The sequence below is a fragment of the Tenrec ecaudatus genome, chromosome X (genome assembly GCF_050624435.1).
Source record: "Tenrec ecaudatus isolate mTenEca1 chromosome X, mTenEca1.hap1, whole genome shotgun sequence".
NCBI lineage: Eukaryota > Metazoa > Chordata > Mammalia > Afrosoricida > Tenrecidae > Tenrec > Tenrec ecaudatus.
The window spans coordinates 16,351,875-16,376,355 of NC_134548.1; the positions used below are offsets into that span (position 1 = coordinate 16,351,875).

Consider the following 24,481-nt stretch of genomic DNA (forward strand, 5'->3'; position numbering starts at 1 on the left):
CAGACCAGAGGCACAGAGATTATCAGATAGAACAGAGGAGCACCAGTAAGCCTATGAAACTGTGAGGCAGAGCAATGGACTGGCTTCCTGGCCCATGGACACAAAGCCAAGGGGCTATGTAGTTGAGAGGCTGAGGTGAGGACTGGTGAGAGACTTGACTGTGGAGAGGTGTTGCTGTAGACCAATGACTGCATCCTTACTGTTCACTGATTCTGACCTGTGGTAACCCTGTTAACTTCCCTAATAAACCCCTTTAATTGTGAGTATTAGCTGTCAGTTATATGTGACAATTACAATGGATTATTGAATCCAGTAGAGAAGTAGTGTCCTGAGAGGAATAGTTCATGTCAGGATAGGGTAAAAGAAGGATGAAGAGGGTACAGGAAGGTCTTCCCACTGCCCCATGGCAATCAGCCTGGGTTTGGTGAGGAGCTGGATTCTCCCCCCTACTCAAGCCAGAGAAGGTCACATTTGGCCTTTGTGCCCTTTACGCACTATCTGACTTTGAACTCCATGAAATCAAATGAAGAGTAAATTTTAACAAAATCATTCTTTTCTTAGGAGTAATTATTTCTTTTTAAAAAAATATGAAATGCTTCACGAATTTGCGTGTCATTCTTGAGCAGGGGACATGCTAATCTTCTCTGTATCGATCCAACTTTAGTATATGTGCTGCTGAAGTGAGCACGAGGAGTAAGTATTTCTTTCCACTATTTTAACCTAAAGGATTTTGAGATCTTAAACAATCAGATAATATTACAAATTTTTAAATGATTAATTCAAAGGAAACATTGCACATTTGATAATTAATGTTATCAAACCTTCCATAAGGGGAGAGGGTCAGTAACAGGAAATGCTCATGAATCTTGTGCTAATCTTAGTAAAGTACTATAATCAACTCATCAGTTCAAGGAAAACACGAACTCAAACTCCAAATCTGAAACACTATCTACACTGTCTCTCCATTATGCAGACATCAAGTTTTCACTTGATTTCATGCTTCATTATTCAAGAGGTTAAAGGTGGTGTGAAGCATGTTTACAAGATATTCAATGGCTAGCTATTTCTGAAAACCTAATTATGAAGAATGGGAATTCCAGAACACTTAGTGGAAGTCATTCGAACAGAACAAGGGTTTAAACAGAAAAAGGGTTTAAAATAAGGAAAGTTTGAGTGTCAGGTTTGTATTCTTTTACCATACTTATCTAATTTATGTACTGAGTAAATACTAGACTAAATGAATGTGTCATCAAGATTGGCGTAAGACTTATTAACCACCTATGATATGCGGATGATATAATCTTGCTTACTGAAAGTGAAAGGATTTAAAGCACTTACTGATGAGGATGAAAGACTACATCCTTTAGATTGCAGCCAGACTACAAACCTCAATATAAAGACAACAAAAACCCTCTCAACTGGACAAGAATAGCATCATGACAAATGGATAAAATATGACAGATTTCATTTTTCTTCTATCCACAATCAATGATCATGGAAGCAATAGTCAGGAAATCAGATGTGTAAGAGCCCTCAAGAAAATGATTTTGTTTAGAAAAAGAAACCAGATGACATATTGTATTGGGCAATCTGCTGTAAAAGATGTCTTTGAAGTGTTAAAGAGCAAAGATATCAGTTTGAGGACTGACGTGAATCTGACCCAAGCTATGATATTTTCTTTTTTCTTTCTTAAACTGGGAGCTAATACAGATATCACTCTCTTCCACAGTTCAATCACAGCAAGTAGTGTTGTACAATTGCTACCACAATCAGTTTCTAAATTCTCTTCGTTCTTGAACTCCTTGACATCAGCTCCTTTTTACACCACCCCTCCGCACCGGGGGGAAAAAGCTATGGTATTTTCAATTGCCTCATATGCATGCAAAAGCTGGACAGTAAATAAAGATGATCAAAGAATTGATGCCTTTGAATTATGATATTGGCAAATAATATTCAAAATACTATGGACTGTCAAAAGAATAAACAAATCTATCTTCGATAAAGTATAACTAGAAAGCTTAGAAGCGAGAATGGCAAGACTTCATTTCACATACTTTGGATATGTTACCAGGATATCAGTCTCTGGAGAAGGACATCATGCTTAGTAAAGTAGAGGCTCATCAAAAAAGAGGAATATCCCCAGTGAGATGGACTGACACAGTGGACACAACAGTGGCCTACAATGCTACAATGGGACTGTGAGAATGACAGAGGACCAGGCAACATTTTCTTCTGGTGTACACAAGGTCACTGTGAGTTGGATTATGACTTGGTGGCACCTACCAACAACATCATCATTACATAAGGAGAGTGGTGGTCTGATGGTAGAACTCTCACCCTCCACACAAAGTACCTGGGTTTGATTCCTGGACAATGGACCTCATCTGTATCCACTGCTTGCCTGTCAATGGATCCTCTAGTGTTGCTGGGATGAGGTACAGATTTCAGAGTAGCTTCCAACAAACATGGGCTAGGAAAAAAGACTTGGTGACCTACTTCCAAGAATCAGTCACTGTCCCTATGGATCACCTCATGTACAATAGACAAAATGGTGCCATCCCCACAATTGGCTGCAGACTGGACCTTAGCGAGTCATAGGGTTTTACTAGTTATATGATGAGAATGTTCTAGAATAGTAGTATGGTAATAGTTGTACATCTCAGACATTTACTGAAAATCTACAAAAATATACTATGTAAAATGAGTAAATTTATGGTATATAAATTTTAGCATAATTATTTTTTCTTTTTAAAAGCTTCCACTAGTACTAAAATATTAATGAAGCCAATAAAATGAAACCCTGCTAAATCAAATATGAGATTCCCATCACTTCTATCGTAATTTTAAGCCTCCACAAATTCTTATAACATGTACCATATATACTCCAGTATAAGCTGACCCGAATATCAGCCGAGGCACCTAATTTTACCACAAAAACTGCATTATAACAGTGCTGAAAAACTGCTTATACTGGAGTATATACAATACTTAGCAAAGAGTTACAGATATGAAGAATATCTGGGACACTGCTACAGATGTGTGAGAATGGAATGGATAAAAGTGAAGGTTCAATGATTTTACCCTCTGAGATTTGTGGGGAAAAAATCCAAAATAAGATTTTTAAAAAACGTACAGGTTTGCTGAATCCAGCAGCATATGCCTTCTTTGATTTTGACACATGAAATGGTTATCACCCCTAGTAAAATCAAAGTGTGACAATAAAAATTATATAGTTCACCTTTATCCAATAAATAAACAATAAAAATATCCCCCTACTTCAGAGAATTAATGTAGCACAATAGTAAAATCTCAATTATAAATTACTTTGAAAACAGTAATAGCTGTCAGGGTTAAAATAATTAAGCTAAGTTGGAAGTGAGCAATGGAGGAAACCAACATTCTTTGGACGAGGGTTCTGGAGGACTGTAAAGCCCTGAAATTGCCTGTGCTCTGAGGGCAGGAAGAGAAGCCCTGCTCTAGCTCCTTGGCACTGAACAGCCCTGGCTAACAAGCTCTGATAGTAAAAACACAATGGCTTAGGACTCAGATCATTCATTGGAGGTCAGGTATGTGGCTGGCTGTTGCACCCCACAACAAACAATAGGCTCCCCTCTCCTGTTGTCACTAAAGTCCCCTGCCACACTAGCCCAGAAACTTCCATGATAGAGTCCCAGTACCACACCTTCCTTCCCCGCATCTTCCTGGGAAGCCTGGAGGTGGGGGTGGGGTGGGGGTGTAAAAGGGTAGGTCCCTCCTCTTCAGGGTTCTCCTCCAGTTCTAGAAACCCCATCTCCACAACCCTTCTTCTCCCTGGCAGAGTCCACCTCTCTCCCATGATCCTCCTTGTGCTCTCTGGAGGCCTTGCTTTAGAAAGTGAACTGCTTGCTAACTCAGCTCTGCTTTATTTTCTCCCACAATCCCCATTGGCACCATGACCTCTGAGGTCCCTTAAAAAAATCCTCTTTATAAATAAATTATCATGGTAAGGGAGTAGTACACAAATATTGAAGGGGCTTGAAAAATTCCATTATATTTCATTCTATTTTTCCGAAATCTTTTTGAACTCTTAACCAATAGTAAAAAGACCAGTCACATAATTATAAGGCTGGCTAAGGACATAAATAATTTGATTTTTCTCCTAATATATGCAAAGCCAATAAGCACATAAATATATACTCAACATCAACAGCCATCAAAAAATTATAGTCAAAACCACAATGAGATACTACTTCACCCCAACTAAACAAACCAGCCCATCACTGCCATCAAATTTATTCTAAACTTAAGAGTGATCCTATAGGATAGAATACAGTTAGCTGCTCCACAAGATTTGAAACTGTAAATATTTACCGACGCAGGCTGTCTCTCTCTCTCTCTCTCTCTCTCTCTCTCTCTCTCTCTCTCTCTCTCTCTCTCACACACACACACACACACACACACACACACGGAGTGGATCAAACTTGCGGATAGCACATGACGCACAACCCACTGAGGCAACAGGTCCCCTAAACCCTGTGTGGCTATCATTTAATATCTATACAATGGAATACTATTCACTCATAAAAAGGAATGGGGTCCTCATATATGTTACAACATGAAAGAATCTTAAAGACATTAAACTTAAAAAAAATAAGCCAAACATAGGCCATAAGAGTATATGATTCTATTTATATGACTATCCAGAATAGGAAAATTCAGAAATGCAAAGTAGGTGTGTGGTTGTGAGGGGCAGAAGTGGGGGTGGGGGTGAGTAATAAATGATTACTAATGAGTATGGGTCTGCCCTGGGGGTGAGGAAAATGATGATAATCCAACTCTATGAATAGACTAGAAGCCTTTCAAAGGGAAAATTTTGTAGTAAGTGATTAATATCTTAATTTTAAAAATACTCCTTGCTGTATTATGCCACACACCGATAGAATACAAATAAAATAATCCAATGGGCCCACCAAAAACTTACTGAAAAAAGACATCTTTACACTAACACTATCATCAAAGTTAGCATAAATAATACTTCATGCAGACTTAAATTTAACCCCCATCATGAGGTTTATATCTTAGCCCTATTTTACCAATGAGGAATCTGAAGAATTAGGTAACTTTCCCAAGGTCAGTCATGTATCTAGGTGACAGTGAATTCATGTCTACTTGCAGTTCATAAGCTCTTGATCACCTCAAAACCATTGTGACCTTATATGGGGTTTCCTTCTCCAGGGGTCTATCTTTACCAGCACAGATAGCTTCATAGATGGGGCGTGAGGATGTGTTTGAATGGCTGTTAACAGGTAAAATCCATGTATTGTGACTGAGACTAAAACTTGACATAGAATCTGGTTAAATAGCTTCAGAGTCGCTTGATACAAATAATCTAAGAGAACTCTGTACAAACTAGCAATTTTGCCTCATTTAATTATACTTCCTAATTATATGGGGTCCCAGAACTGCTATGATGTCTATATAGTTTTCATAACTAAAGATGAACTGGAGCCAATCTAGGTTACACACAGCACCAAGAAGAGAAACAGGGTTGGCAGAGAGAAAACAAAGATCTACTTATGCATGGCATAAGTACTTCATGGGTGCGAGTTCATTGAACATTCGTAACTTCATCTCATCATAAATAAACTTATTCTCATTTTATAGATGGAGAGAATCCAGGACTAAGCAAGTTTTCCCACGATCAAAGAACTCATAAGCTGGTAGCGGTTGAGATTCAAACTAAACTCAGGTTTCCCCTGAATATTCTATTCCATTTCCCTGTTTCATGGACAAGCATGTAAGAAGGGTTCCACAATAAAATTTTACTGGCCTCAGGAAATTCTGTACTATCCAAAGAATACCAATATCTAATGGAATGAGTCTCAATAAGCTTAGCAAATCAAGTCCATAAACATATAGGTTCTGGCATCTGCTAATACAATGCCAGTACATTCTACTCTAGAACTAGGAAGACCTCAAGTACTCCCCTGCTCTCATCATTTTTTGTTCATTTAAATCTAACAGTTTGATGGTCACTGAATAACTTGGAAATGCTTTTAAAGCATTCACTTCAACATATGAAATGAATCTGAAAGGCCAAATCCCTACACTAAAATCAAATACCAAAAATTTAAAAACATATGATGAAACCAAAACTCTCTGAAAGCAGATGTTTGGTACTCCATCGATTACCTTTCAGCAGCACCACTGACGTAAAAATCGTGCCCATCTCCATCTCTTTCATTCTGCAAACATTGCCTCTCAGCAGCACCATTGGTGTAAAAAACACGCCCATCTCTATTTCCTTCATTCTGCAAACATTGCCTCTCAGCAGCACCATTGGTGTAAAAAACACGCCCATCTCTATTTCCTTCATTCTGCAAACATTGCCTCTCAGCAGCACCACTGATGTAAAAATCATGCCCATCTCCATCTCCTTCATTCTGAAAACGTTCCCTTCGCCTTCTTTCAATGTCATGTCGTAGGTCACTTGGCTCGATTACACTGACCACACTCTGAGGAATTTTGAAAGAAGACAAACCATTAGCATTACAGTTATACAAAGATACTTTCTAGTAAGAACCTTAATAAAAATCGTAAGGATTCAATCCTCCACTTACCCTGTTAATGGCTGTGTAGAGGGATACATGCATTTTGGTACACTGCCAGAAAAAAAATTCTAACAACCAGGAATCCCACATGTGAAATTCTCTCTTTTCTAAATGGGACATTTCTCAAATACAAAGGGCTTTAAGAAAGTTTGTAGAAAAACGGAATTAATAGAAACAAGGGCTCAAACAGAAAGTAAATGTTTCGAAAGTAATGATGGGAACACATGTAAAAATCTGCTCGATACAAATTAAGTATGGATTGTTATAAGAACTGTAAGAGCCCCCAATAAAATGGATCTTTTAATTAAAAAAGAAGCCCCCCAAAAGATAATGGAATTTTCCCACAAACCCCCTCATATGTTCAAAGTAATACACATATATTTTTAAATACACAGATGTCTTAGGTAACAACAAAAAATGGATGTATCTTAAGTGTTTAAAAAACAAAAATATAAAGTAGTAATTTTGTTAAGTGGTTAAATTACATGCATTTCTTTTTAAATCTTCAAAATTTGGGAATTGATCACCAGGATCATCATATAATCACCTCCCAGGTGGATGAACAACAGAAACGTGGGTGAAGGGCAACAGAGGATGATGTAAGATATGAAAATAATAATCTATAACTTATCAAGGGTTCATGAGGGAGGTGGGGAGGGAAGGGAAAAATGGGGAGCTGATATAAAGGGCTCAAGTAGAAAGAAAATGCTTTGAAAATGATGGCAGCATATGTACAAATGTCCTTGACACAATGGATGATACTATGGATTGTGATGAGATGTAAGAGTCCCCAATAAAACTATTGATTTTTTTAAATCTTCAAATTTGCTCTAAATTGGTTATACTAATTTGATAATTAAAAGTTCACTTAAAATATGATTCATTCAATAAACCAACCTGGTGGGTTCAATTTTTAAAATTCTATCAGAAATGTATTAAAATATCTTTTCTATAAATATACTTTCATCTTAATGAAGAAATTAGCAGTTCTTCAAGGACTTGATATACTTTTTCAAAACAATAATCATTTTTCCCACTGCAACAACCAGTTATGATAATTTTTCTAATTGGCAAATAAAGGAGCGGACAGGAAAGTGCTGGGAGAGAGCCACACATAACATTGAACAATGAAGAAATTTAAATCCACGATTTTTCAATGTTATTGCCATGATTTTTCCAGTTAAAATTCCCTATGATCTTTCTTACATTCTGCAGTTAAGAAAAGGGCAATGAAAAATGAAATTCTCATGTACATATGTAAATATATTTATATATTATGATGGGGAAATAGATCTATGAGCATATATTTATAGGTTTGGTATTACGGTAGCAGATGGACATTGAGCCTCTACTCAAGTACTCCCTCAATCCAAGAACATTTTGTTCTATTAAACCGGCATTCCATGATGCTCACCTTCCCGACATGATCACTGAAGACAAATGTGTGCATAAGCAAAAGTGAAGAAAGCTGATGATGGTGCCTGGCTATCAAAAGATATAGCATCTGGAGTCTTAAAGGCCTGAAGATAAACAAGCGGCCATCTAGTTGAGAAGTGAGGTATCGATAGGATCAGGTATCAGACATCAATGAACAAATAATCATATCATTCTGACTGAGGAGGAGTGTTGAGTGGAGACCCAAAGCCTATTTGTAGGCAACGGGACTGCCCTTACAGAAGGGTTTCGGGGAGGTGACAAACCAGTCAGAGTGCAGTATAGCACCAATGAAACATAAAACTTTCCTCTAGTTCTTTAATGCTTCCTTCCCCCTACTATCATGATCCCAATTCTACCTTACAAGTTCGGTTAGACCATAGGATGTACACTGGTACAGATAAGAGCTGGAAGCACAGGGAAGCCTGGGCAGATAAACCCCTCAGGATCAATAATGAGAGTAGCAATATCAGGAGGGTAAGGGGAAGGTGGGGGAGAAAGGGGGAGCCGATCACAATGATCTACAGAAAAGTGGGTGAAGGGATACAACTGACAGTGTAAGACATGAAAAAACAATGATAATTTATAAATCATCAAGGGTTAAGGAAGGAGGGAGGGGAGGGGAGGGAGGGGGAAAATGAGGAGCTGATACCAAGGGCTCAAATAGAAATAAAATGTTTTGAGAATAATGATGGCAACAAATATACAAAGGTGCTTGACACAAGAGATGTATGTATGGATTGTGATAAGTTGTATGAGCCACCAATAAAATGATTTTTTAATTAAAAACATTTTTAAATGTACAAATGTGCTTGTCACAATGGATGTTTGTGTGGATTGTGATAAGAGTTGTATGAACCCCCAATAAAATGATTTTTTTAAAAAAGAAAAATGGAACAATAAAAAAATGAAATTCTGTTCCTTGGTATTCATACCATGTAAAATTTATGAATACACTCTGTAAGACTGTTTTGGAAAAATAAGTAGCAAACATACTTTTCGCAGGTTTTTCAGCATAAAATGCTTTGGAAGAAATATGAAATGCTGTAATTTTATGTCAATTCCAGAAAGCTATTTTCCATAGGGACTGTACCTCTTCAGGAATATAGTTGGTTTTTATCTTGTTTTATCTGTATTCTGTCTTCAACCTAACTGATAACCAGAATCACTTCGAGAACTTTTTAAATATCAGATTTGGGTGTCTCAATCCTTTTGTCTCTCTTTTTTAAAAACAATGCATCACCAAGTTTTTCCCCACTAGTATACTAAGAAGATAATCTCTCACCCAAAATTGTATTTTCTTACCTGTTCTGGTTCATGACCCATAGTTTCATTTGGAAAGCCCACCAGAGATACACCAATTGTCCTAAAATCAAAAGCATATTAAAAGTAAATGATTATATTTATAGGTTTAGTTTTAAGGAAACGGATGGACAGTGGGACCCTGCTCAAGTACTCCCTCAACACAAGGACACTTTGTTCTAACAATTCGGCAGTCTAAGATGCTCATCTGCCTGGTACAATCGCTGATGACACTGGGTGCACAGGCAAATGTGGTGAAGAAAGCTGATGGTGCCCAGCTACCAAAAGATATAGCGCCTGAAGTCGCTGAAGACAATAGGTGTACAAACAAATGTGGTGAAGAAAGCTGGTAATGCCCAGCTACCAAAAGACATAGCACCTGAAGTCTTAAAGACCTGAAGATAAACAAGCAGCCATCTAGCTGAGAGACAACAAAATCCACATGAAAGAAGCACACTGGCCTGTCCCGACTAGATCACTGAGGACAAAGTGGGTGCATAAGCAAAAGTTGTGAACAAAGCTGATGGTGCCCGGCTATCAAATGATATAGCAGCAGGGGTCTTAAAGGCTTGATGACAATCAGGTGGCCATCTAACTAAGAAACAACAAAGCCCACAGGAAGAAGCACACCAGCCTACCCTGACTCGAATGCTGAAGACAAAGTGGGTGCAAGGGCAAGTGCGGTGAAGAAAGCTGATGGTACCCAGTTGTCAAAATATATAGAATCTGGGGTCCCATAGGCTGGAAGATAAACAAGAGGCCATCTAACTGAGAAACAACACAGCCCACATGGAAAATGCACACCAGCCTGTGAGATGAGAAGGCATCAAAGGGATCAGGTATCAGGCATCAAAGACAAAAGAAAATTTAAAAATCATAGCATTGTGAATGAGGGGGAGTGCAGAGTGTAGACCCAGGGCCCATGTGTGGGAAATTGGACATCCCCTTGCAGAAGGGTTGTGGGGAGGTGACGAACCAGTCAGAGTGTAGTGTAGCAACGATGAAACATACAATTTTCCTCTGGTTGTTGAATGCTTCCTCCCCCCTACTATCACGATCCCAATTCTACCTTACATAACCGGCTGGACCGGGAGATGTACACTGGCATGGATAGGAACTGGAAATACAGGAATCCAGGACAGATGAGCCCCTCAGTGGCAATATTGGGAAGGTGGAGGGAGGGTGAGGGAGAAGCAGGAAACAGATGACAAGGTATACATGTAGCCTCCTCCCTGGAGGACGGACAGCGGAGAACTGGGTGAGGAAGATGTCAGATGGTGTAACATATGATAAAATAATAATGATTTATAAATTATCAAGGATTCGGGGGGCGGGGGGAGCAGGGAGGGAGGAGAAAATGAGGAGCTGATGCTAGGGGTTCAGGTGAAGAGTGGGTGTTTTGAGAATGATGATGGCAACATATATACAAATGTGCTGGACACAAATGATGTATGTATGAATTGTAAAAAGAGTTGTATGAGCCCCTAATAAAATGATTTTTAAAAAAGAAAGTAAATGATTATGTTATATTCTGACAGCATGATGCCTGCCATTCACCAAAGGACAGGATTTGAAATAAAGCTTGTGTTTTGGAGGAAGCAAAGGAAACTCTTGACCAGGTGATTTTTCATCTGTCCAGCAGTCTCCCAGAACATACAGATCCCATGAACAACAGTACAGTGAAGCTTTACTAAGCAAACGACAAAGTCCAAAACCAAACCCACTGCCACCAAGTTGATCCTGACTTACAGTGACCCTACAGGACAGAGTTGAACTGCCCCATAGAGCTTCCAAGACTGTAAATCTTTACAGAGGTCAACCAACTCTTTTTCTCATGAAGCATCTGGTAGGTTTAGGTTGAGAAACTTTTGGTTGGAGGCTAAGCACGTCAACCAGTTTCACCAGGGCTATATGATTCTCAAATCGCCAGTCTGTATAGCCTCAAACTAAACTCTGCTGCAGTGATATAGCGTATTCTAACAATGATTCCACTTAGCTCACAAAACACCACCTGCTTGGTCAAGTAAAAATAGAAGACATATGTTTCCATCCAGAAGCGGCTGACTATGTGAGGCAACCCCTGATGTCAATGTCTTTCATTCCTCCAATGATCACTTCAACAGGCCACTGCTAGACACCACAGACTCAAAGTTAACAACACAATAAACCTCATTGCCATCAAGTCAATGCCATCTCCTAGCAACCCCAACAGGACATGGTAGAACTGCCCATGAGTTGCCAAGACTCTAAGCCCTGTCTTTCACCCTCCTCTGGACTAGCTGGTAGTTTTGACCAGGTGACCTTGCAGTTAGCAGCCCAACACATGACTACTAAACCATCAGAACTCCTGAATCTAAGTTAGGTAAATTTTAACAAACTCTTATGCATTTAAACAATGCTAGCCAGTGGCTTCAAAACAACCTATTCCATAAAAGGATATTGCCCCAGGACGTGCTTGACTTAGTCCTGTTTTTAAGGAGACCGTGTAGTCCTAGAGTCTATAGCAAACCAAGGTGAGCAAAGTCAAGAGGCAACATCTTCCCGAATCTGTTCTGAGGCTTATTTCCATGTGTTAAAGCATTACCTGTAAATTTTAGAATATGATCTCCTTGGCATCACAAGTCCAGTTTCAGCTTGGAGTTCTGAGAAACGTTCATGCAGGGTATTATCAGGCAATGGAAAAAAATGTTCTGAAAACAGAATCAAAAGGTTTTATTTGCCATGTAAACCTGATTCCACTTGCAAGAGTATATACAAACACAAGAAGGGACTACTTCAAGCACACACATCCCTTGCTTTCTCTTGAAAGTATGTGAGCCCTCAACTTAGTTCAGAGCAGTTTGTCATGCTCCAGTGCTTTCCCAAGCCCCAAGACCACACAACAGTAAGAAACATCTGATTCCTTCCTCCAAGGATTCTGTTTCTAGTTCAGATTCCTGCTTACTTGTGGGGCAGGGTATCCAAGATAAGGGCTGCAATTCTTACCCCTCCTTTACTGTTCCTGTTTAGGGACAACCTCCTGGACTTTTCTCTAATACCCTTCTACTAAAAATCACTACTTCCATTGGATGAGAGGACCTGGAGCTGGGAGTGGGGATGTCAAACGACTTCAGATAAATGGCCTGCTTCAAAGCACACCTATGCCCTAATTGGCGAGAAGCAGAGAAAACAATTCCATTTTGAAGTGTTTTATGAAGGTAAAAAAGATGAATGCAATTATTGAGCAAGAAATACATGACATTTTTTGCAGTTCTTTACAATTTCCAGTTTACTTACATTTGAGGAAGTCATTCTAACATGGCTGAATTTTCCAATTAATGAAACTGCCAGTCAATAAAACAAAAGCTAAGAATTCAATGAAAATCTTTAAAGAATGTTTTATTCCATCCCTTGAGGTCTTAAATGAAGTATACCAACTCTCCTAGTGTCATTCCTCAAGGTTTGGGGAGTCCCAGTAATGCCCCCAGGTGATTTGAAAAATATCATCAAAGGACATAGAATCTCAAATGTCTAGCCTTTTCCTGCTGCCTTGTTTCTCCTTCCTGGTAGGGCACCAGCTCTTATTTCTTGCTGCTCTCAGTAAGCGTGTGTTTGGTAGAAATCTCTTTCTATGTTCTGGTTTCTAATCAACTATGTGTTGAAGCACAAATTATTGGAACAACATAGCAACTAGGTTTTGACATTCTCTCCAGCCGATTTCCTAGTCAGCGATGGAACTGATCATGGAATATGAGTGGTATCACAGATCTTTACCTAGGTTCAGGAAAAGTCGAGCTATTTTTATGTTCTCCTTAATGCATGTGTAAAATATTACCAACCTTTAACTTGATGGATTATTGTTATTATATCCTGAGAAAATTGTTCTGGAGTTTTCTTCTCAATTTTCGGAGCATCCTGAAGATGTTCAAATACCGGATGAAATTTGTCACTATTCTTGCTAGTAGCAACCAAGTCAAGTGACATCTGCCTCTCTCTAGAGTACGCAGCAGCAGCCCTGGAATAATGTACAAATGTTGTAGTAAATATAAATCTGTAAGAACATCAAAATTCAAGATAGCTATAGGATTTTTAAAAGATATTTCTTTTCTTATAATGATGTCACTGAATTATATGCCATGAAATATGTACAAGTTAGCTACAGACTCAAGGCTTTGACTTTCCTTTTCAAATTAGAGATCAGTTACATATTTGCCACTTTTATATAAAATGTACAAAAATCAAACTTAAAAAATGCTCACTTAAAAAAATAAGGCCTCTTGTACACACATCTGAGACCAATCAAAAGATCAAATACATGAAAAACCAGCAAAGATCACAAGCTGAACAAAAAGCCTGCCCTCTGGAAGCTTGTGACAAAATCAAAATGACAAATACAAAGTTGCCCTTTCACATTGCCTTCCAACAAACGGCATATGTAACAAATTCACAAAGCACATTCATTATTATATCATTTGCTCCAATCTGATGAAAACATTTAGATAATTTGGAGTTAAGGGAAAGGGACTATGAAGATTTCTACTTTTCCAAGTCAGCATGCCTTGCTTTTTGCACACAAGACACCTGATGGAATCTCCTTGAATGCAATCTGCCAGCAGCCAACCTGCCCACTGATGACACTGAATCAATCCCTGCTTGAATAGTTAGCAACTCAGAGAAACGTGTGTGTGTGTGTGTGTGTGTGTGTGTGTGTTTGGGGGAATTAATATTTTACCCTACCTAGATGGCATCCCAGAAACCGTGCTGGGGGAGTGGTTACACACTGGGCTGCGTACCGCAAGGTCAGCAGTTTCTAAACCACCAGCAGCTTTTTGAAGAAAGACAAGGCTTTCTACTCCCATTAAGAAAACATCACAAGGAAAAGAGGAGCCAGTCAGGAAACATTTAACTTTCCTCTGGTTCAGTGGTTCTCAGCCTGTGGGTCTTGACCCCTTTACAGTTCCAACCACCATTCCACAGGCTGTCGCCTGATTCATAACAGTAACAAAATTATAGTTATGAAGTAGCAACGAAAACAATTTTATGGTTGGGGGGAGGTCACCACAACACGAAGAACTGTATTAAAGGGTAATGGAATAAGGAAGGTTGAGAACCACTGCTCTAGTTCTTTAATGCACTCCCCCAAATCCCCACTATCATGACCCTAATTATGACTTACAAATCCGGCTGGACCAGAGTATATACACGGGTACAGATAAGAACTGGAAACACAGGGAATTCAGGACAGATGAACCCCTCAAGACCAATAATGAGTAGCTATACCAGGAGGGGAAGAGGAAGGGGGGGAAAGGGGGAACCAATCACAATGATCTACATATAATTAATTCCCTTCCAGGAGGTCAGACAACAGAAAATTGGGTGAAGGGAGACAGTGGTCTGTATAAGAAATTTTATAAAAATTATAAATTACAGGGTTCATAAGAAAGGGAAGGTGGGGGAAGGAGGGAAAAAATGAGCTGATACCAAGGGCTCAAGCAGAAAGAAAATGTTTTGAAAATGATGGTGGCAACAAATGTACATGACAAAATGGTTGGATGTACAGATTGTGATTAAGAGCTGTATGTGCCCCCAATAAAGTTATTTTTAAAACTTAAAATATATAAATAAAAGGGTGGGAGGGGGATAAAGGGCATGCCTATTCTCTGCCAGGTCCTACTCACAAATCATGAGATTTCACAAAATTATAATATATAAACTCAGAACAAAAGATGCAGCAGCCTCCCTTTGGGAAGTTCATTATTGTGACACATGATAAAGGTCAAGTTTCTACTTCTCAGTAAGAAATGAACCGGCCTCAATACCACTAATGGGGTCTATTAAAATTACAACCCTTTCAAATGACTAGCACTCTTTACAAGCACTACAACCAATGTACATACTCTCTGTAAGTATACCACACTTTACTACTAAGTGCAGGCAAGCACTGCTTTCATATAATTTTAAATATAGAAAGTTAGAATTTTGTACATTTCACTATATATAAACTTTACCTCATAAAAAAGAACCTCAGACTGTTAATAAAAATTAAATACTGAAGTATTTAAAAGGGAAGACATGGATGTTTGCAACTTCTTGTGACATACACTGAAAAAAATGTGATGCAATGGCAGATGGACAGACAGGTGACTATAAAAGTAGAGTAAAATGTTTAATTGTAGACTGTCATGGTGTCAGTGCTGACTCATGGGTTTCTGAGTCTGTTAACTGTTTACGGAAGTAGAAAGCCCAGTCTTTCTCCCTGGGAGCTGCTGGTGGTTTTGAACTGTCAACTATGAAGATCATAGCCCAACACAAAACCAAGCACTACACTAAAGGACTCCATATACTCTAAGGAGTAGATGTGGAGATGTTCACAATAAAATTCTTTGAACCTTTTGTATGTTTCATTTTTCATAACAAGTTAGAAAAATTGTTTACGGTAATATTCTTAAATTTGATGTTTACGGCACTTATTGTGCTCTAAAAAATAAGAACTACTAGGAAATAAAGTTGCACAAAAATGATTTAAGGCTTAATACACAAAAGACATAAAAATATATTATGAAAACCATGCATAAATAGAGAGAAAACAAAAATGGTTAATAAAATTGTCCCACATTAGTTGGATTATCAGTGATTTTATCTTCCAGTGCACCCAATTTTCTATAATTAAAAATGCTTTCTATGAGCACATAAATTATATATATGTATGAGGGGGTACCCAAAAAAACACTGGAATTTGTTTCAAAGCATCTAATTTTTTTTTACAATTTCTTATCACCTTCAAAGTACTCTCCATTACACTTAATACATTTGTCAAATCTGCAATTCCATTCTTTGAAACATTTTTTAAACCCATCTGTTTGCATATCTGACACCTCCCTCGGTTTTTCTTCACCTCTTCTACATTGTCAAATTGCTGTCCTTTCATGTCCCTCTTTATTCACGGTGGGGCAAGACACATGCTGTTTTTTACCAAAAACTGGCACACTGAGATGGCTATGTGAGCAGATGCATTGGCATGGTGGCAAAACCAGTTCCCCGTCTTCCATAAATCATGCTTTTGTTACACACTGTTACGTAGTTTTTTCAGAACTTCTAAATAGTTAGTTTAATTAACAGTCTGACCTGGTGGAACGAGCTACAAATGACCTACAAATCGACATTTTCATACAGGAAGTTGACGGAAGTCCAGAACGAGGTGAGCTTTGTCATTGACATTTTACTTTATGAAATGAGAAAGCCACTCGTACCTTTTTTCCCATGGTGCTATCCTTGTCAGCTGTATTCAACAACTCAACAGTTTCTGCAGCATGTTTTCCGAGCAGGAAACAAAATTTCACAGCCACATACTGTTCTCTTAAATCAGCCATCACAAAAAACAAGGTTCAAGTGAAATTGGTTTTATGAAAAAATTCACTGTGACCAGAGAGAACATTCCCAGGTGATGCCACTGGGTGCACTAAACTCAGAGTGAGTTGTTCAATGCTGTACTACAAAAATTCTGCAGTGATGCTTTTTTTCCAGTGTTTTCTTGGGTACCCCCTCGTAAGCCTACTTTGAGAAGCTTTAACAAAAGTCTGTTCTTGCTTTAAAGAAACGTTACGAGATTAACAAAACATCTTTTACTACAGCATCTTCCTGGATTATACTCTTATTTCCTCTTCCTAAGAGGATAGTCAGTTGAGTCCATCATTTTGAAATGACAATATGAACCACGCTGTCTCCTGCCTCTTGGAGTTGGAGGCGGGAAGAGGGAAGAAATACGTGAATTTGAGTTCCAGTTGCTCGGAGTTAGACTAGCTTTTTAACTTCTCAGGGCCTCACTTTATTCCTCTGTAGAATCAGCTTGCTAAGGTCCCCTCCAACTCAAACATTCCCTAAATTTCAGACAACAGGGTTCACAATCTCTGAGACACAACGCAAAGACTAGCTCTCCTGGAGTTCTACCCAGCTTAACCCTGAATAAGGAAAAGCTGGCAAGATAAAAACATATGAATTAACAAAGAGGAATAACTCAATGGACTGTCCTGTACCCAAGAATCATCCTAAGATACAATGTGAAATGCACAGACATGGACTCAACCCCATGATGAATCACATGAGTTCACATTCTTTACAAGGCTCTTTTGGAAAAAAAAAAACAGGCAGTCTCCCCACCTCTATTCCCAATGGACTCTAAACACACTAATAATTCTATTTGCAAAGCTAAAGAGACACATTTATTCAATATAAGGGCGGGACGAAGATAATACCTGGATAGATCTAGCATTTTGTTCATTTCTAATGTAATCCCTATTAATCGCTTCTTACAACCGAAAGGGCAATATTTCACACTTGAAGATCTTTTTCTCACATCAAGGCTGTTCTTACTTCTTGAAACCGCTGCTCTTATTTGTTTAAAAAAGGCCTCAATATCCATTTTATCTGACTGAGTACTGGTAGAGTGCTCTATCTTGGTTTCCTCAAGAGGGTTAGTCTCGCTCCCTAGTTCAGCCTGAAAATTGCCTGGTGCACTATTTTCAGGGACTATTGGAAAACTGAAGTGCTCATCTTCTTCCTGAGAGTATAGATGGTTTCCTGTATCATAAAAGCCCTGGTCTCCTCCTGAAGAATTTTGATAGTTGCTGTGGCTGTCATTGGCCATCCTCGTTACTACAGAGGTCTCAAACTGGCCATTTGGAAGATTAGGCCAGATTTGTGGTTCAAACACTCCTGGATATATCTTTTCTTGCTTAGGTGGATGAGAAAGCCTGGTATCTTGGCCTCGGCACACAGCATGCTCTCCGCCGCCATATCGCTCCATGTCCGAAGGTCTTTCTGATGTAAATCCATTTCTGAAATCACGACCATCAGGAAACCTGTGTTGACATAAAACAGTTTATACTTGCAATGGAGATAAGAGTGAGCATTTATATGTGTAGAATGTTAAGACAGCATGATTTTAAAAGCAGAAGCGAGTGGCATATTCACCTATAATCCCTCAAAGTCAATCTATAAAGGTACAAGGGAGCTGCAAAGAAAAATATCAACTTAAAAAAACTCTAGTCATCAACATGATTTACTATAAAAATAAATGTTTACTACCACTAATAGAATATAAATAATTACTTTTAAAAATCTTTTTAGATGAAAGCTTTGTGGTATTGTGGTTGCATGTTGGGCTGCTAACTACAAGGTCAGCAGTTTGAACCCACCAACTACTCTATAGGCAAAAGATGAAGCATTCTATTCCTGTAAAGAATTACAGTCTCAGAAACCCACAGGGGCAGTTCTATCTACTCTGTGCTGTAGGGTGGCTAAGAATCAGATTTGACTCGATGGCAATGCAATCTTCAACTATATGGCATACAAACATTTTCATTTGGGGTTTTATACTAAATTAACTGTAATGTTATCCTATACCTTTTCTGGAGAAAGTATCTTGCCTCAAAATCTTCAGGGCCTCTTCTGGGTAACTGACTGCAATTTTCTTCTTGTGTCCAAGGATGCTCAAATGTATCATCTTCATTCCATTTTCCTTCAAATCTAATAAGAGAATCTGCTGATTTCTGAAGCGGTCTCCATCCTCTTCCACACCCGTCAGCTTGAAAGTCACCAGGAACACAATTTCCTTGTATTATCTGAGGGTAAGTATTCCTCGCAGGCTCACTGTAGGGTACACCTTGTGAGTATGTCAGCATGTACTGAGAACTGTTCATTTGTCCTCTTCCTAATGAACATGTTTGAGGTGGCGGCCTAGGAGCATTTTCTGAGGCATGTATACTCATGTTGGAGTCACATGATCTATAATCCAAAGACCTGTAACATGCATTTTGACAAGAAGGTTTATCTTGTGTATATTTTTCACTGTCCATTTTTCAAGCAACAGATCTTTTGGAATTCTTCCAACCACGATGCCTGTGAAAATTTCTTTGCTTGTAGTGTTGCAAATTTCTAGGTACTGGTGATACAGGCCTATGGAAACAAATACAGAAAAATTTAATTCACTTAAAGACGATCTATTAAGTGTATCTTAATATGGCCTACCTAAAACAGGTACTTTCCTGAAGTTCCATTGGGTCATCTAATCATAAAATTAATCAATGTTGCTATATGTGCATTCTAAATTATACATTGAATATTTGATTATGGTACTGCTCAATTCAACAACCATTCTTTCCATCTGAAGTAATATTTTCTATGTGTATATCAAAATAAGTTGAATCCATACTTTGATTTTTGACAAGGGAACTAAGTCCATTCAGTGAGCTGAGAAGTCTCTTGAAGAAACGGTGCTGGATGTGTATGAATGGATTGTGATCAGAGTTGTATGAGTCTCCAATAAAATGATTTTTTAAAGGAAATGGTGCTGGAATAACTGTATTTCCACATCCATAAAAATAATGTTTGCCCAATACCATATAAACATTAATTCAAAGAATATCAAGGACCTAAATGTAAGAACTAAAACCATAAAGCTCTTAGAAAAACACACAGAGGTAATATTTTTTGATATACTTTTGATGGTGGGTTCTTACATGTAACACCAAAAGGAAAAGCAACAGAAGACAAAATAGACAAAGGAGACTTCATCAAAATAAAAACGTTGGGACATTGCACTCTCATGGGTTTTCCGTTCAATGAATTCTTAGAGCTGAGACACACACACACACATCACCCAGCTACCCCACCAAGGTGGGGAGGGTGGGGAATAAAGAGGAGCTGATACCAAGAGCTCAGGTAGAAAGAAAATGTTTTGGAAATATTGATAGCAATGTCTGTACAGGTGTGCTCAATATAATTATATGATGATTGTTATGAGATTTGTAAGAGTCCTCCAATAAAATGATTGATAAAAACAAATAAATAAAGGCATTGTACACCAAAGCACATCATCAACAAAGGGAATAGACACCCTACAGATTGGGAACAAACTGAGAGAAATTCAAGGAGACTTTAAATTAGATAAGGGTTTTATTTCCGGACTATCTAAAGAACTTCTACAACTTAGTAACAAAAAGATAAACCCAGTCAAAAAATGAGGAAGGCATTTGAACAGACATTTTATAAGCATTAAAAAAACTCAATATTATCAGTCATTAAGGAGCTACAAATCAAAAACACAGTAAGATACCACTTCATTCACACTAAAATCTTATGGGAAATAACAAGTGTGGGAGAAGAAGGGGGGAAAATTCACTCTCAATTCACTGCTGGTGGGATTGGAAATGGGTGTTAAGCCCATGGAAAAATTTGGCAGTCTCTCTAAAAGTTAGATATAGAATAAAGTTAGACACATAATGTGTTAGTCTGGGTAGACTAGACAAATAAATCCACAGAAACTCATATGTGTATGAGAGTTTTATATAAAGCATAATTGTACATTAAGAAAGCACTGCCTCCCCAAAAGAAAGCATCCCAACCCAGTCCAGTAAGCCCATAAGTACAATATTAGCCCATATGTCTGATACCAATCTATAAAGCCCTCTTCAGACTCAAGAAACACATGCAATGACGCCAAATGCAGGACGATCACAGGCCAGTGGGCAGAAAGTCTTTGGATCCAATGGCGTTGTAAGCATCTTGGTGCTGGCAGTGGTCTCCATGGGGTTTCTCCAGCTTCCAGGGCTGCTTCAGGGTAGGTCCATGTGGCTTCTCCTCAGGGATGTCTCCCAGGGAGTCAGCAGAGAGAAACGGTGTCTCCCGCCTCCAAGAAGGAACACTGGATTTCCCAGAATTTTCAGGAGAAGGCCATACCCACATAGAGGCCTCATTGGATATGATCTGATTGGCAAACTAGACTCCACGTCTACACTCTTAATCCTCAAATTGACAAACAATTATATAACTACCACACATAATAACACAAAATAACAGAGTAGGAACTCAGTCACTTGTACACCAATGTTCATTGCCACATTATTTACAATAATGTAATGTCCACCCACAGATGGATAAGTAAACTATGGTCTATACATACAATTATTACTCAGCCAAAAAAAGAAATGAAGTCCCAATAAATTCTCTGATGTGGTTGAGCCTGGAAAACATTCTTAGCAAAACATGTCAGTCACTAAATGACAAATATTATTTACACAGCAGAATGAAAATATTTATCAAGTTGTACAGTAACAAAATGTTGAAATGGCCAAAGTGTTTCATATATATATCCACTCATAAATTTAAAAATTAGTTGAACACCCTAATTCTGTTGCAGGAAGACCAACTTAGGCATGTAAGGGCTTCAGAGGATCAGTCAGCAAAATCCAAGTTCAATGGCAAGGTTAGAAACATACAGAAGGGTGAGACTGCAACAAATCCCATGTGAGAGCCTCTGGCATACTGATCGTGAGCTCTGAAATGAAATTCTAAGATTTTATGATGCTACAATAAACCCAAACTCAGTTCTAGGACCCATCGTTTACTTCCTCTAACTGGCCATCTCACTACCAAGGTTGCATCAAAGAACAAACAAAATAGAAACATAGTGGCTAGGGCGGCACTGAAGACTCAATCTCATTTACTTTTTCTAAAGGTAGGTCTTGTGTATAAACCTGGGGCCCCCCTGAGGTAATGGGACACGCACCCGTTATCTCTCGGGTAATTGCCACGTTTCTCCACTGTTCATTCAAAGCCCTGCTGACACTGCAGGGTTTTGAATGTTTTTTTACTCAAATCTAACCAATCAGAGCCGTCCTATGACGTGGACGGCTCCAATTCGCAGAAGCACCCGTAGTGATTCACTTATGCCGGCAGCTGAACTGGTAAGGATGTGTCTGTGGCTGCACTCAGTCTCTCCCCTCTGGTCTCTGTGTTAATTCACATCCTGCATCCCCCGTCAACACGGACTCCCCCCCACCCCATCCCGGCTAACACATCGCGTGGGGGGGGGGGGCCTTACCATGAAAGTTCTTTTTCAAAGTCTTGTTTTTTTATCCTATTAGAAATGAATGCTATTGAACCAAAACAAAAATGCCAGTCATATGAGGCTGGTTTCAAAATGAAGGTTGTGTCAAGAGCAGAAGAGAGCAAAAACAGTATTGCAAGTAAGGAATTCTGTGTTGACGAAAAGCAAGTGAAGAAGTGGCGGAAAATGAAGGCTGACTAAAAAAAGCTTAAAAAGCTCGTCATGGTTTAACATCTTTTATGGGGCTCTAGAGAGTGAACTGCATAAATGGGTTATGGAGTGTCATCAAAATGGTTACTGCATAACATGCATGGGAATCCGCATACGTGCTCTACAAATGGCTAAGGATGACAAATATAACGCACCAGCCATTGAAAAATTTGCTGCGTCAGCAGGATGGTGTACCCACTTCATGAATTGGTTTGGCCTACTATGTTTGAGACAAAGAACAAAGATTTCCCAGAAATTGCCACAAGACCTTGAAGAAAAAAATGTCACTCCAGTCATTTATTATAAAACAAAGAAGGATTTATAATTATGACCTCGCAGATATTGGGAATATGGATGAAACTGCCATGAGTTTTGATCTTCCAAGCAACAGAACTGTGGCAAGTTTAGGAGAAAAAAAGCATTTTTCTCAAAACCACAGGAAATGAAAAAAAAACTTTACAGTTGTTCTATCATGTTTGGCTAATGGAACTAAGCTGTGTACTGTCATTATTTTTAAAAGAAAGACCTTGCCTAAAAAGATCAATTTCCCACCAAGAATTACTGTGCGTGCACATGTTAAAGGCTGGATGGATGAAGACAGAACAAAAAAATGGCTGGAAGAAATTTGGAACCGACGACCAGGGACAGCCTTAAAGAAAAAGCCATCGTTACTTATTTGGGATACGTTCAGAGCCCACCTATCGGATGACATAAAAAAAATTGGCAAAATCTAGTAAAGTTACTTTAACTGTTATTCCAGGTAGGCTTGCATCTGTACTGCAGCCTCTGGATAAGTCCTTTGAATAAGTCCTTGAAAGACTGTGTGCGAAGGATGTGGCATGAATGGATGTCATCTGGTCAGCCGACTAACAAAAGGAGGAAATCTCACGAAGCCTGACATAGAGTTAATAGCAAAGTGGGTTCGAGATGCATGGGTAGACATTCCAGAAGGCATGGTGCGACGTGCCTTCCAGAAATGTAGTATTAGTAATGCTATGGATGGCAGTGGGCTCTGTGGGTTATCAGATGTGAGCCTGGTACCCACAAACATAAACACAAACCTGATAGTTTTAAGCACTGATTTTTTTTCAAAATACGCAATTATGGTAAAATTTTCTATCCCACTACCATGCAGTTGACTCAAACTCATATCCACCTTATATAGGTTTTGGGAGACTGTAAATCTTTACAGGATTTTTACAGGAGCAGCTTGTGGCTTTGTGGGTACCAGGCTCACATCTGATAACCCACAGAGCCCACTTAAAATTTTCTATACTATTATTTACATCCTTGTCAGTTCTTGACATTATAAAATTGTTCTCAACTTATGGATCCAAACTCCTGATGACTTTCAAAATTTTTGACAGAGTTGCATGAATCATAAGCCTTTATGCAAACTTAGAGAACAAATGAGTATACGCCTCACACAGCACAAGCTTACAAACTTTTGAAAATATTGTAGATTAATAAAATTTAAATGGATGTTTGTCCATCTACAGATGAAAATGTTTCCCCGTCAACCAATACAAAAAGTGCAACTACTACTATATGGACATCAGCTAAAAAGGAGAATCTTCATCCTCGAAACTTACAGAAATTCCATATCGTTTCACTCCATTTTCCCACCAAGTTTTTGAAGCCCCTTTGAATTTAATTAGGATTCAGTATCCAAAATATATTTTTAAAAACCTCAACTCAACAATGCAAAGACAAGTTAATTTAAAAATAAGCAAAGGATACAGTTATGTCTTCTAAGAAGATATACCAATGGCCAATAAACACATAAGAGATGCTCAAACCTCAATAGTTAGGGAGTGGGGGGGAGAAGGACATATCAAAACCACAAGCTACTACTTCACAATCACTAGGATGACAGTAATAAAAAAGAAAGCAATCAACAAGGTATTGATAGGGATATAAGGAAATTGGAACTCTCATTTATTGCTTCAAGAAATGTAAAAATGGTACAGCCATTTCATAAAACAGTTCTGCCCTTCTTAATTGGTTAAACATAAAAATTAACATGTGATCCAGCGATTCCATGATTAGGTATTTACCCAAGCACAAACAAATGCCCACA

The 24,481-nt window shown here is 38.6% G+C and overlaps 1 protein-coding gene and 1 non-coding gene across 2 annotated transcripts; both read right to left on the bottom strand.

Moving 5' to 3' along the window:
* Positions 1-581: 581 nt before the first annotated feature.
* Positions 582-688, bottom strand: LOC142435208 (U6 spliceosomal RNA). Its single transcript, XR_012781312.1, has one exon. It is a non-coding gene; the product is annotated as a U6 spliceosomal RNA (small nuclear RNA).
* A 5,479-nt stretch (positions 689-6,167) lies between these two features.
* BCLAF3 (BCLAF1 and THRAP3 family member 3) lies at positions 6,168-24,004 on the bottom strand. Its single transcript, XM_075538292.1, is given in 7 exon segments — positions 6,168-6,494; positions 9,330-9,390; positions 11,911-12,016; positions 13,145-13,356; positions 17,558-18,163; positions 18,708-19,259; positions 23,994-24,004. Coding segments are annotated over 7 exon segments (1,875 nt in total).
* Positions 24,005-24,481: the final 477 nt, after the last annotated feature.